The sequence below is a fragment of the Sebastes umbrosus genome, chromosome 20, assembly GCF_015220745.1.
Source record: "Sebastes umbrosus isolate fSebUmb1 chromosome 20, fSebUmb1.pri, whole genome shotgun sequence".
Classification (NCBI taxonomy): Eukaryota; Metazoa; Chordata; class Actinopteri; order Perciformes; family Sebastidae; genus Sebastes; species Sebastes umbrosus.
Window position 1 is genome coordinate 22,280,235 of NC_051288.1, and position 13,142 is coordinate 22,293,376.

Below are 13,142 nucleotides of genomic sequence, written 5' to 3' on the forward strand. Positions count from 1 at the left end.
AATATACAATATTTAGATCATTACACGGTTTTAAACTTAAACATTCTAAATGTGTCCCAGTTTATTTCCTGTTGCAGTGTATGTAAATGACATCAGCTGACAGGAAGTAAAATAGGAGCCAAACTGTTGCCTAGCAACGCAATTCCATTGAAATGCACTAAAACGGAGCGTTTCAGACAGAGGGTGAATACAGGTATATTGAGGCAGACAGTATGAGGAAAATAAAGATTTTTTTGGACATTACAGCATGTAAACATGTTCTAGTAGAAACACAAAATACAAGTATGAACCTGAAAATGAGCACGATATGGGACCTTTAAATATGTCAATCAACCCATCAAATGAAATGTTTTCCTTCCAAATACACACATATAATCTTATTTCACAAAGATGTCTCATTTTTAAGCCAGTGGCTGTCGGCTAATTTTTTCATGCTGCTGTTGTTGGCAGATGTTATCTACTGATTGAGTTGCACTGCTGCATCTCTATAGAGCTTGGGAAAAGGGCATTTTGTATGATGAGGTTAAAGCTGCTCCATGATATTTAAATAAAATCCCATCAAATCACAGTGGGACTGTTTGTACAGAAATCATCACATCTTAGCTGAGATGTGCATTCACTCTGGCCAAAATTAAACTCTTGTTCGGAGTATTGTAGGCTTATATTCTTTAGTTCACGCTCGGTGATCATTTGAAACTAAGGAGCAAAACTCTTAAAAAATAGCAGTGACAGACGACTTAACGCAGAGAAAGCTGGACTCTCCAACAATAGATTTTATGCCTGTTTCGATGAGATATGTTTGCAGGATTTCTGGTAGAGCCCATCCAATATTTGTTTATTCTAGATATATCGGTTTGATCGTATATGTTAGCCTAAGTTTGTTTTTCAACTGTGAAATGTCCTGCACAAGTACAAATCTTGGTCACAAGTTTGATTCTTATCAAAATTGAATATTGTCTGACATATCAACACGTTCTCATTCCAACTTGTCATATACTGGCGCATTGTCAGACCCCTCGTTGTCACATTTGTCCTCTCAGTAATCACCTGCTTAATGTTGTGAATTAAATAAAACACGAACATCTGTCTCCTGGGGAAAAGCCTTGTGTTTACTGGACCCGTCCACCATGTGTGTCTTTTCGCTCCTTAAACTACGTCACCACACTCCTGGCGCACTTTATTGGAGCGTTTATTGTTGCTGTGGATGGGTTTACATTGTAGTTAATGGAACGCCTGGTGCGTCGCATACCGACGCTAAAGAACGCCTTGTGCGGCGGTATTGTACGCCGATGGCCGTGAGAAAGCGTTGGTGTTTGACGCCCTAGGAATGAGAAAGGGCTCTTCATATACATTCTCATTTTCTAGTTTATTAGGTACACTTAATCAAAACTCATGACGGTTGTGATGCTAGTTTGACGGTGATTCAACTTTACGGTTGTTTTGGAGGCTGCAGTTTGTGGTGTGGTTATACTGACAGGTGTTTCTATTATTTTGTCCACCCCATTTATATAAAGGAATTTGCTGATTATGTTTTCGATTAATCGTTTGGTGTATGAAAATGTCAGAAAATGGCCCACGGTGACAGATATTTATTTAACTATGATTGGTATTTTTTGCTTGAAAAATGACACTATAGATTATAATTATTAATAAAAATAGAAAGTAGATTAATCAACTAATTGTTTCGGCAGATTTTATTAACTCTCAAATATTCACATCAGTCTCAAAAAGTCCACTATTGGTCAGGCACTTATTTCTGGGTACTCCAGCTTTGTAAAGCTGTAAACCTCCTGCTGAGTCATTCTTACAGAGTTCACCGTCAGAGGCAGAATTTTCTTGTCAAAAAAACTAATTTGGTTCTGACTGTAATAGAATATAAACGCAGTGGAGGGCAAACCATGCTGCTGACGATTAAGCCATTGTGGAAATTCACATAAAAGAAGACATTTTGTACCCAAATGTAGAAATTGTTCAGAGATTTGCGTGATCAAATAGTCCAGCTGACGTAAAACATATTAAAGTGAACAAGTAGACGTACTTACTCAATGAAAGGTCTATTAATGTCTGTCAGGAAACTGTTAAAAGAAGGAAATGTGAGTCATTGTAAGTGTTACGAAGCACCTTAAAATTGAAAAGTACTTTTCTGTTTCCTTTTGCCCAGATGTGTGTCTTGATGACCAAAAACCCGGAAACCTGTAGTATCATTAAAAAGGACCATTCAAGCCATTATAACGTAACAGCTTTAAAGCCCTCTCACACAGCGGTACTTCATAGTAGTGGATTTGGAGTTGAATAGAGGACAGATAATGAGCTCCGAGCTAAAATGATGTGTCTTTATGCTGCTGGCAACCGCCGACCCTGAAAGGCACTTACTCACAGAAAGCAACTGAATCTAATCTGTTCTTTGTAAAAAAAAGAAGAAAAAAAAAGGAACTTTTGAATTATTGAAATTGAAATGAGACACAAATAAAGAGGCTTCCTGCTCATCATGTATTTGTTTTTAGTGTTTTCTATTGATGATGATTTTCTTTATTTTTCTGTCAAATACACAAACAATCAACACAAATTAATAGAGCTGCAACGATTAAGCGATTAGTTGTCAACTATTAAATTAATTGGCAACTATTTTGATAATCAATTTATTAACTTTTATAGGAGTAAAAAACTCAGATTACAGAATCATAAGGTATCGAAAAAAAACGTTCAACAGCATTTAAAACATCTGCAGCCAGATGTGTTTCCTTCCAAGTCTTTTAGAATCACTCTAAAGACATTCAGTGAGATCAGCTCTCCAAGATTCAGGTCATTTTGTAACTGATTCCAAGAAGACGGAGCAGCACACTTGAATGCCCTTTTTCACTATGGACTTTGGGGACAGTTAATAAGATTAAGTCCTGCGAGCGTAGATAGTAACTTCCCGTACTTCTTTGAAGGATGTAGATCCATAGGTAAGATGGAAGCAGACCAAAGAATAGACTTAAAAATAAGAACACACCAGTGGTTCAGTCTAAGGCAGACCGTCCTACCCGAGCATACAAAGAAGAATGCTGTGTCAGGGCTTTAAAATGAGTAATAAATCTCAGTGCTCCATGGTAGACAGTATCCAGCGTATGTAGACTTTGAGAGGATGCATGCATGTATATAACAGACGATAAAGGTAGTAGGTGGATTTATCGGTTGGAGTAATTCTTTTTAAGAAAAATAAATTCTCTGAGTCCAGCTTCTTAAATGGGAATATTTTCTGGTTTCTTTCCTCCTCTATGACAGTAAAACTGAATATATTTGAGTTGTGGACAAAAACAAGACATTTGATAACATCATCTTGGGCTTTTTTACATTTTATAGACCAAACAACTAACCGATTAATCAAGAAAATAATCAACAGATTGATAGACAATAAAAAATAATTGTTAGTTGCAGCCCTACAAATTAATATAAAGCAGATCCAGAATGCACAACTTATTTTATCCGATTTTCAGACTTTCATATCTACAACAAAATGTAATATTCAGAACAAGATAAATCAATGTTAAGACTTTAAACAGTCCATCTTTCCTTCTTTACCAAGCTCACTGGTCAACTTGGTAACACGTTTTGATGTATTTGTAACTATAACTCCTCCTGAGGCTTCTTGAATAATTATTACTTTTTTTTTTTGCAATTAAAAGTTGACATAAGACAAAAACAGACTGAGATGAGACAAAGCAAGTCTGTTACATGACATTAAGAAAGCATAAAACAACGCAATAACAGTGATGCAATGTGGTTATAAAGAGAAGCGGAGAGGGTTTATGCTATGTTTCTGTAGCGTTAAGAAAAGAAAGTGGTGAAAGTTGCTGCTCCATGCTTCAATGCATTTATTAGTTTGCAAGATGAGGTGTTCTACAACTATCTTATGTGCTTATTTATTGATATGTGACCATGGCAACCTGGTCTCACGGGAAGGCGTATAAATAGCACAAACATTACGCTGACATTGCGTGTGTCATGAGGACACATTTTAACTTTGTCGTTTGTCCTTTGTAGGCTACGCCAACGCAACAAAACTACGGTAACGTCCACAGGTAGGTTCAGGCAACAAAACCACTTAGTTAGGTTTAGGAAAAACATCATGGTTGAGCTTAAAATAAGTACGTAAACTAAGTAAAGTACGTACGGAAAACACGTCACAAACATCACTACAAAGCACTTCACAAACTCCACTAACTTAACGTACAAAACTGGTTCAAAGTTATGTGTTTGTTGGAACGTCGAGTGTGCCATAATTACGTAGATGCTTTTACATTGGACTCTGAAGAGACTACATGGCGTACAAATGACACGCCGAAAGCAAGAAAGACGTTCGTATTGCACGCTCAATGCGTTTGCATTATCGTGGCATTCATACGCCTTTTCGTGTGAATGTGCTGGTTTTATCCACCCGATGTGTCTCAGTTTTGTGTCGTTATAAATGTATTGTTCACATATTCAGTCATACTAGAAGGCCTGGAAGCTCTTTTGTTTCTGTGAATGGGTTACGTGGGTTTATTTGAGTAGCGCAGCCTCTTTTATTAGCTCCCGTGTGAAGACATACGGTTTGTGTTGAACCTGTCAACCCCTACCCGTGAATGAGCATGTTCCATTATTAGCTCCACTTTCATGTCCACGGTCTTTCTCAGGCTCCTTCAGCTGACGCCGTTAACAGCTCCTGGGTGTGTTCGATCGAGGCGACCAGTGACCACGTGAACGCTCAAACCAATTATGGCCCCTGGCAGCGGCTTACGATCAGGCTCATCTTGTGTAGAGGGATTTCTGCAAATTGGATCAGGCCGCTTACAAGGACTTAGCATGACGTACTGCAACTTTGAGTTTAATCATGAGGATCCTCGGCAATCCTCCACCTCTCCGGGAGAACGGGACATCACGATTAGCCTCACCTGTGTGTGTGTTAAGGAGGGAAAAACTGGGGGGGAAATAACGACTTATGAAATTGAAAGTTTCTGTCACAATGGGAGAGGAGATAGCTTTGAAGAAATAACACTCCTGCGCTCTTCCCGGGTCTTCCTGGGTTCTTATTCTCTGCTGTTTTGCTGTGGGATGGATTACAGGCTGAGCTAGAGGAGACCCTGATCGCAAAGAGACCGAAACAGGATTCAAGAACGTCTTGGAGCTCCCGCCGTTATCATTTGACTTTCTTCTTCACGGACGCATCACACAGGTTGAACTATGGCTTTGATGTTGGTCAAGTTTGACCTGAAGAAGCGAGTAAAGCTCGCCCAGACGGTCTGGTTCATGTACTGGTTCGCCGTAATGGCCGGTGTCCTGGTTTTCACCATGGGACTGTTCTTTAAGATCGAGCTGCGAAAGCGCTCAGAACTCATGGACAACAACGAGAGCCACTTCCTGCCCAACCTGCTTATAATAATGGGTCTAATAGCCTGCGGCATCAACGCCTTCGGAGGCAAGATCTGCTACGACTCGCTGGACCCGTCCAAGTTCGTAAAGTGGAAGCCCATGTTGAAGAGCTTCCTGGCGGTGTGCGTCGGGTTCAACGCCCTGCTGGTGGTGACGGCCCTGCTGTGCTTCGTGATGAGGATCCCGCTGCAGTTCACCCTGGCCGAGGGGCTGAAGAACGGCATGAAGTACTACAAGGATACGGACACGCCGGGGCGCTGCTACATGAAGAGGACCCTGGACCTGATGCAGATTGAGTTTCGTTGCTGCGGAAACAACAACTTTAGAGATTGGTTTGAGATTCAGTGGGTTAGCAACCGCTACCTGGACTTCAGCGCAAAGGAAGTCAAAGAGTAAGTGGCAAGGATTCAACACTAAATCATGATTACCTTTAAAAAGTTAGATATTAACGTGTAAGGCTCATAGATGATGTCACTGAGCGTGTCAAGGTGGAGGTCGTTGAGGTGGGGTCCTTTAGGGGACGTCTCTACAAAGTTCAGTATAAGTGGATTTGAGGTGAAGGTTGGTCAGATCGGGTGCATTATTCACTTTCGTTCACTGAAGATTACCGTCACAGAAATGGCGACAGCAACGGGGGCGTGGCATCGGCGAGGGCTGCGAGGGAGGAAGAGGTTACTAGGCAGTTTTATGGATAAAGTTGAGGAGGAGATTAGGAACAGAAAAAGATACACAAGGTCAAAAAGGCACGAGAGGGATTAAAAGTACATTGTTCCTGTTCAGTAAATATGTGGCAACTTTGTGACAAACACTGTCTCCTAAAAGTTACTTTCCGAATTTCATTTTGAGGTATTTTGTTGTGGAATACGTTTGTTTTTAACATATCAGAAAAATGTGAGTCTAATGATAGTCTACGGAAGTTAAAAAAGGTTTCGGATGTGTCAAACAAACACAGGACTTTCACCCAGGAGACCGCTGTTTGTGTCCCGTGTGAAACCAAAAGTTTATTTGAATTTACATCCGTATCTTAAATAACGTGACAAACATTAATTTTAAGACAAATCATGATTTGTTATTTTACTAAACCTAAGCAAGTAGTTTTGTTGCATTTTATTTGTTTTGTTTTATAATTTATAACGTTAACCACGTGTTTAAATTTTGACCATAATCCGAGAAAAAATACGTTTCCCTTGAAACGTAATTGAAAAAGCAGCATTTGTTTTAGCTACACAGATTGTTGGGCATTAAGTTCCAGTTACGTTTTGTGAGGACAATATGTGAAGAGGAAAGTTTTCAGCATTGACGTTTAATCTCAAGGATTACAGCGTTCACGTCCTTCAAGAATCAGTGTCCTGTCCAATCAGCAGGTGATCTGGCAGCACTCCAGGGACATTAATAAAACAATAAAACAATTTGTAGCTGGGATTTTAAAATCAGTATAAACACTGACAGATTACAATAATACTGGACAGTAATGTAGGGAGATAATTGGAAACTTGTGATGCCGTTACAAGACAGTAATGAAGGAAAAATACCTTTTAAAATGATCTTTGAAACTTTTGAAATGTGCAAAGTTTTTCAAATCTTGATTTAAATATCTTTAAATATCAGTACAACCATTTTTCTAATTCATAATGCCGTGATTAGTATCCAGAACGTATCTATATTGTAGTCCTTTATGTTCTGTAGTATTGACCAAAGTGTTATCTGGGACATTATTTGGGGTTATCAGGTGTTGACGTTTCTAGAAATCACTGATCCATATCTGATCTTCTCAGGTCTTACTGATCCAATCATACGTGTCTTTCCACCGACCTACTACCATCAATCACAGTTGACAAGATTTGGGTCAAACCCTTTAAGTAAAATTAGTTTTCACTTTTTTTTTTGTACTTGTGTGAAGTGTAAGACCGTGTAATAGAGATGATCAATTAATTATAATCAGTGATGATTTTGCTGCATTACTCTGCAAACTGATCTACAGTTGATGATAATCTTGACTGATGGTTAGTGACAGCGTTGCTCCAGCTCTACAGGTGGTAAATAAAGAATTAAGATAAGTTAAGATATACTTTATTGTCCAAAGGGGAAATGTTAGTGCTACACACAGCTGCAATCAGCTTAGAACAATACATAGCCAACAAGACATTAGTACACCAAATACACAGTAGAAAAACAAATATTGCACATACGCTGAGAAAAAAATATATATAAATACATCGGCATTAAAAAATGAGAGAGAATCGTAAAAGACATAATGCATAAGACAAAAAATAAATTAATTAATTAACACAATAAAAGCAATAGAAACCACTTCATCAGCTCTGAAATAATGATACCTGCGTACAAGCTTAAAATGTTTGATTTATGTTTAGCATTGCTTATTGTTGAGGAAAGATTGGGTGGTGTTGTGTTGCATAATATTGGCCTCAAACACTTTATAATTAGCAGAATTTAGTTCAATTTAATTGCATTCAGTACCTGAAAAGATAAAATGCACAATACTCTGCAACAATAAACATCATACCTTATTTTGGTAGAAGACAAGTCATAGCTGGTAATAGTTCAAGTACTTTTAGCCCACACATACTACCCATATAGTTCCGCCATGACGTGACTATAACGTGACCCTTTGCTTCGTCCTCTCAGCCGCATTGGGAGCAACGTGGATGGCCAGTATCTGATGGACGGCGTCCCGTTCAGCTGCTGTAACCCCACTTCGCCCCGACCCTGCATCCAGCTCCAGATGACCAACAACACGGCCCATTACAGCTACGACCACTACACGGAGGAGCTCAATGTGTGGAAGCGCGGCTGCCGCGACGCCATGCTGTCCTACTATGGAGGAATGATGAACACCATCGGAGCCCTGGTGCTGCTGGTCACTATGCTGGAGGTCAGGACACCAACACAAATATTCTACCTCACCGAAAAACTGTTTAGTTAAAAACATTATGTTTACTCGATCAAGCTCAATTTCCTAGCCGTGTTCGGGACTTTCTCATCCGCTGTGTGAGACAATACTGGTGCAATTTAATGGAGGTGGGGAAGTTAACCAAACATTTGCCAAATTAACCAGTTAGTCTTCACCTTTAAAGTCTTTTCTCTTGTAAAACTGAGAAATAGTGTTTGAAAACACTTCTGATAAAACATGAATCTCACATTTCTGTGAAGTTGTCCAAGTAAGTTTTCTAGTGGCATCTTCTTCACCTCATTGTGGTGCGTCATTACTGGAAAACATCGGCTGTGATAACCCACAATTTGCAAAAACTGTCACAAGACTCGCTGCCTGACGACCTATCCTAACCTTAACCATCTCGCGAGCCATCTAGACACAACCGAAAACAACCACTGGTTCGTGACAGTTGATTAGAACCGCAGTCGTATTGTGTTTTTCCCCCCCAACTGCCACAAGGAGCAACATTGAACCGATTCCACACTCAACAATCTTCAAAACAAAGGCGATATTTATGCTTTATAACAGTATATTTGGGGATTTTACAAGAGAAAATACCTAAAGGATGAAGACTAACTAGTTGGTTTGGCAAAAGCATGTCTGGTTAACTCCCCCACCTCTGATAAAAAACACTTCCCTGAGCTTTTCTCTGGAACCATCCACGACTGTTTCCAACACAGTGGGATAGACAATCTGGAGCGATTCTAGGGGAGCTCAGCCTCTAATGAGAATGAGATGTGTACAATCAAAGGTTTCGTTTCAACATTGAGGGGAAAGCCTACTAAGTAGGGGTTCTCCTTCAGGAAATTTTGAACATCAAACACTTCATTTCCTCCATTCTGGGGGATTTTTATGCACCAATTTCTGCATCAAGTTATGGTGGAAATGTCTTTATGTCTTTGAGGTCAAGGGACCCCTTTGAAAATCGCCATGCCAGTTTTCCCCCGCCAACATTTAGCCTAACTTTGGAGCGTTATTTAGCGTCGTTCCCGACAAGACATGACATGGTTAGCTTGTTGTGAAGCTAACCATGGTTTCATCTTATACCAATAGTTCCACTCTACTAGCTTTAAGACTGACTTAAAGATATTAATGTTGGCTGGGATCGCCGGTAGTCCCGTGGATCTCAGAGGGTTTGATAATTATTTTATAGGGGTGCAGAGATGAAATTCAGGAGTGCTTGATCACCCCTAAAAAGGATCTAATATATTTTTTATTAAATGTGACACATAAGAATACAATGCTTTTTTCTGATATGCTTTTTACGTAAAAAAAAAGGTCAATTACGTTGTTAAAATCATACTTGATACTTCACTTCACAACATATATGTGCTGGAGGTTTCAAGTTTTCTCATCACTCTTGTGTAAGTTACGTAATCGGTCCACGATTGGCTTCCAAACTATTTACGATGTCACAAAATCATTTCGTGCGTACATGCCTTAATCTCAGATTTAATGTGAGCTCGGAGAAAACATCCTTCTTGTGTGAAACGGCTGCACAGTGAAGCTCAGACACCCAAGTTAAATAATTGATTCAATCAGTTGTTCAGCTATTGTCCGATAACGTCTGGGAGGGCTTAGTAAAATAGTTCAGGAGTCAGGTGAGGACTTTGATGGCCTGGTAGCGAGAAGCGACGCGAAGAGCTTGTGTATAAACATGCAAAGCCTCAACCCAGTTGGCACGTCTACCCTCCATCAGCTCCTTCCTTTCCATACTCCGCCCCCCGCCGTCATCGATGTACACTTCCAAAACAACTCTATCCTCTTGTCAGGTTACCCTACGCCACCTTTGGCAGGTACCTACCTGCAGCTTACGTCCTATGGCATCTCGCCCCTCCTAAACTTTCCCCTGAGTCTTCTCTGTCAACATCTGTTGTTGTTGTTGTTGTTGACTCTGAGCGCCATTACACACATAACAGTCCCAAACATCTACAGATTGGAGTCCTCGTTTCACCTCAGACAGTTCATAGCACCATTTATATTACATCTTTCCCAGAAGGCCAGCAGACAAACCCTCGCTCTAAAAATGTGGATTTAGGCCGACACGCTGGAAGCTGATCAGACGCACAGTCGGAGGAATCTCCGATTTAAGAGTAGTTATGCAAGCGTCTCTATGCCGACACAGATAGTGTCTCAGAGAGTAATGGGTTAATCTAAGAGAGGTGGAAAGGACAGACCCACTTCCTGGAGCTTGAGCTCTCAATCTGATCTGAAGTCTTAAATTACTTCTTAACATTTCCAAATTACAGTCGACCCTTAGACTGTAGATTACTTCAAAAATAGCAATATATATATATATTTTTATATTTATACATTTGTATTTGTTTTACTTCTTCTTCTTCTACTTTCACACATGCACAGAAACGTATACAAATACAATACATTATGTTTTTTTATTAAAACAAACAAATACATTAAACAAACAACTCATAAACTCTGTTTTCTTTGCCATCAAGTTGATTTTATTTTTATTTTGTCATCTAATTTATGCCATATTGTTGCGTTATGCCACATTGCGCTAATAAAAAACAAGAAAAATATATACTTTAAAGGTGCTATTGATAACATTGATAATATTCAGCCACTAGATGTCACATTCTCCCCCGTTCCATTGCATTTACTTCACAACAAGTCGTTGACAGGCACTTACCATCAATCTCAGTCATTTATGGGTTTTTTTACATACTAACCGACGCGTGATACCAACATTCCTCACAAACCTTGTTAGAGGTGAGAACCGTACATCAGATATCTTCCACAGAGATAAACAAAACATTAATTTTGGACCCGCCAACATTTTTTAAATGATTAATTAACAATCATATTCTTTTTTTTTTTTCAGGAAAAGCCATACTTTCATTCGGCACTTCTCTTAAGGCTCGGTGGATGTATTATTCTTTCAAAAATATTCGTCCACATACATTTTTTTTAAATAAAACCTTTAAAGGATATTCAAAATAGGGCTGCAACTGCATTAATTAATTTTCTGATTATATCCTTGATTTATGGATTTATTGTTTGGTCTCAAAGCCTCAGAAAATATTGAAAAATGCATGTTGCAATTTCCTTGTTTTGTCTTGTTTTGTCCGACCAACAGTCTAAAGTCCAAACATATCCAGTTTACTATAATGTAAGACCATTGAAAGCTGCAAATTTTTAAGATTTTAACATTTGAGAAGCTGAAACCAGGACAAATTTGGCATTTTAGCATGAAAAGTGACTTAGACAATTAATTATTGATTATCAAAATAGTTGCCAATTGACTTTCTGGAGATCGATTATCAATCGATTAATTGTTGCAGCTTTAATTCAAAACTTTTATCAGTTATAATGATGATGATAAAACAGATTTAATCTACGCTAATCTTGATGAAAGTTCCTTGAGTCAAACAACATTTGATTAATTGAAATGCAGTTTAGTGCATTTGTCTGTATGAAGTTATCATCTGTTGCAATTAATTGAGTCCTATGACAACATAAACAGTTAATAATGTTCTGTTTTTATGTGGTATGATCATAAACATAGCTCTAAAACATGTTTTCAGTGATCGTCGTCATCAGAAGATGATTTCTGAGGGTTCAGGTTGATCTGATGTGTCTTCCTGTCTTCCTGCAGGTTGCCGTGACCATCGGCCTGCAGTACATCGACACCTCCCTGTCCACCCTGGCGAACCCGGAGGACCCGGAGAGCGAGAGCGAGGGCTGGGTCCTGGAGAAGACGGTAAAGGAGACGTTCACCGACATCATGGACAAAATGAAGGCCATGGGCAAAGGAGGCAAGGTGGAGGAGGGCGGCGAGGCAGGGGTCGCCACGGTGAGCTGAGCGAAACCGCTCCTGCATAAAAAACTGACATCACTCCCACCACAAGAGGAGAGGAAGGGGACGTGTGAGATCACTACGTTTTTCTACCAACATTTATTATGTAGGCACACACACACACATATTTGGCTTTGAACTCCTTTTTAAAGGGACTCCGTTCAAATGGACTCCTTTCATAAATAATTATAAACTGTATATTCATACATAGAGAGAGAGAGATAATGTGTAGGATGTTATGGTTTTTCATTTCCCCCAACCAAACAAATCCATCTCAGGCTCCAATTTTTGCTCCACAGCGTACTTTTAAAGAGTTTTTTTGGTTTCCATTACTCGGTGGGGTTTGGATCTTTTCAATATGATAACTCAAGTAAATGTGATATATATTGATAAACGTCTGATACTTTGTCTATAGTACTTCGGCTTGTAGCTGTATATAGACAAAGCAAACAAGTTAAAGAGGACCTATTATGCTTTTCTCATTTTTTTGTGCATGTAAAAAAGGTTTGCAAAGTTATAAAGCCCAAAGTCCACGCCAAAGGGATTTACTCTCCCCCACAGAAACACTGCTACTTGCTTGAACCATTTCTTCCGTAACGTGGTGATGTCACCAAGTAACACATTTGCGTAACGGATCGTTGGCACGCCCTCAAACAAAGCTAATTGAGAGCGGAGCTGGAGCGGAGTCCAAAGAGTTTGGTTCGGTTGACAAATCATCAAGAGTGGACCAGCTGACCAATCAGAGCAGACTTTTTCGGAGGGGGCGGGGCTCAAACAGAGCGTTTCAGCCGGAGGGTGAAAAAAGGTGACGCAGCACAGCCGGTATGAGGAAAAATAAAGCGTTTTTTGAACATTAAAGCATGTAAATATGTTCTAGTAGAAACCTAAAATACAAGTATGCACCTGAAAATAAGCATAATAGGTCCTCTTTAACTCCCCACACTCAGCTCTTTTTTTATACCCCAGTACACCTTTTAT

The 13,142-nt window shown here is 39.5% G+C and overlaps 1 protein-coding gene across 1 annotated transcript; it reads left to right on the plus strand.

The window, feature by feature from the left end:
* The first annotated feature begins 4,614 nt into the window (after window positions 1-4,614).
* Window positions 4,615-12,734, plus strand: prph2a (peripherin 2a (retinal degeneration, slow)). Its single transcript, XM_037755757.1, has 3 exons — window positions 4,615-5,786; window positions 8,041-8,287; window positions 11,964-12,734. Exons 1-3 carry the CDS (start codon window positions 5,206-5,208, stop codon window positions 12,168-12,170), a joined length of 1,035 nt encoding a protein of 344 aa, XP_037611685.1. The 5' UTR covers window positions 4,615-5,205; the 3' UTR covers window positions 12,171-12,734.
* Window positions 12,735-13,142: the final 408 nt, after the last annotated feature.

What these genes read in the sequence shown, in the direction of transcription:
- prph2a (XM_037755757.1), top strand. Translation starts at nt 5,206, where the DNA reads ATGGCTTTGATGTTGGTCAAGTTTGACCTGAAGAAGCGAGTAAAGCTC. An exon ending in AGCGCAAAGGAAGTCAAAGA is followed by an intron (nt 5,787 to 8,040) that starts GTAAGTGGCAAG and finishes TCGTCCTCTCAG; the next exon opens with CCGCATTGGGAGCAACGTGG. An exon ending in TGCTGGTCACTATGCTGGAG is followed by an intron (nt 8,288 to 11,963) that starts GTCAGGACACCA and finishes GTCTTCCTGCAG; the next exon opens with GTTGCCGTGACCATCGGCCT.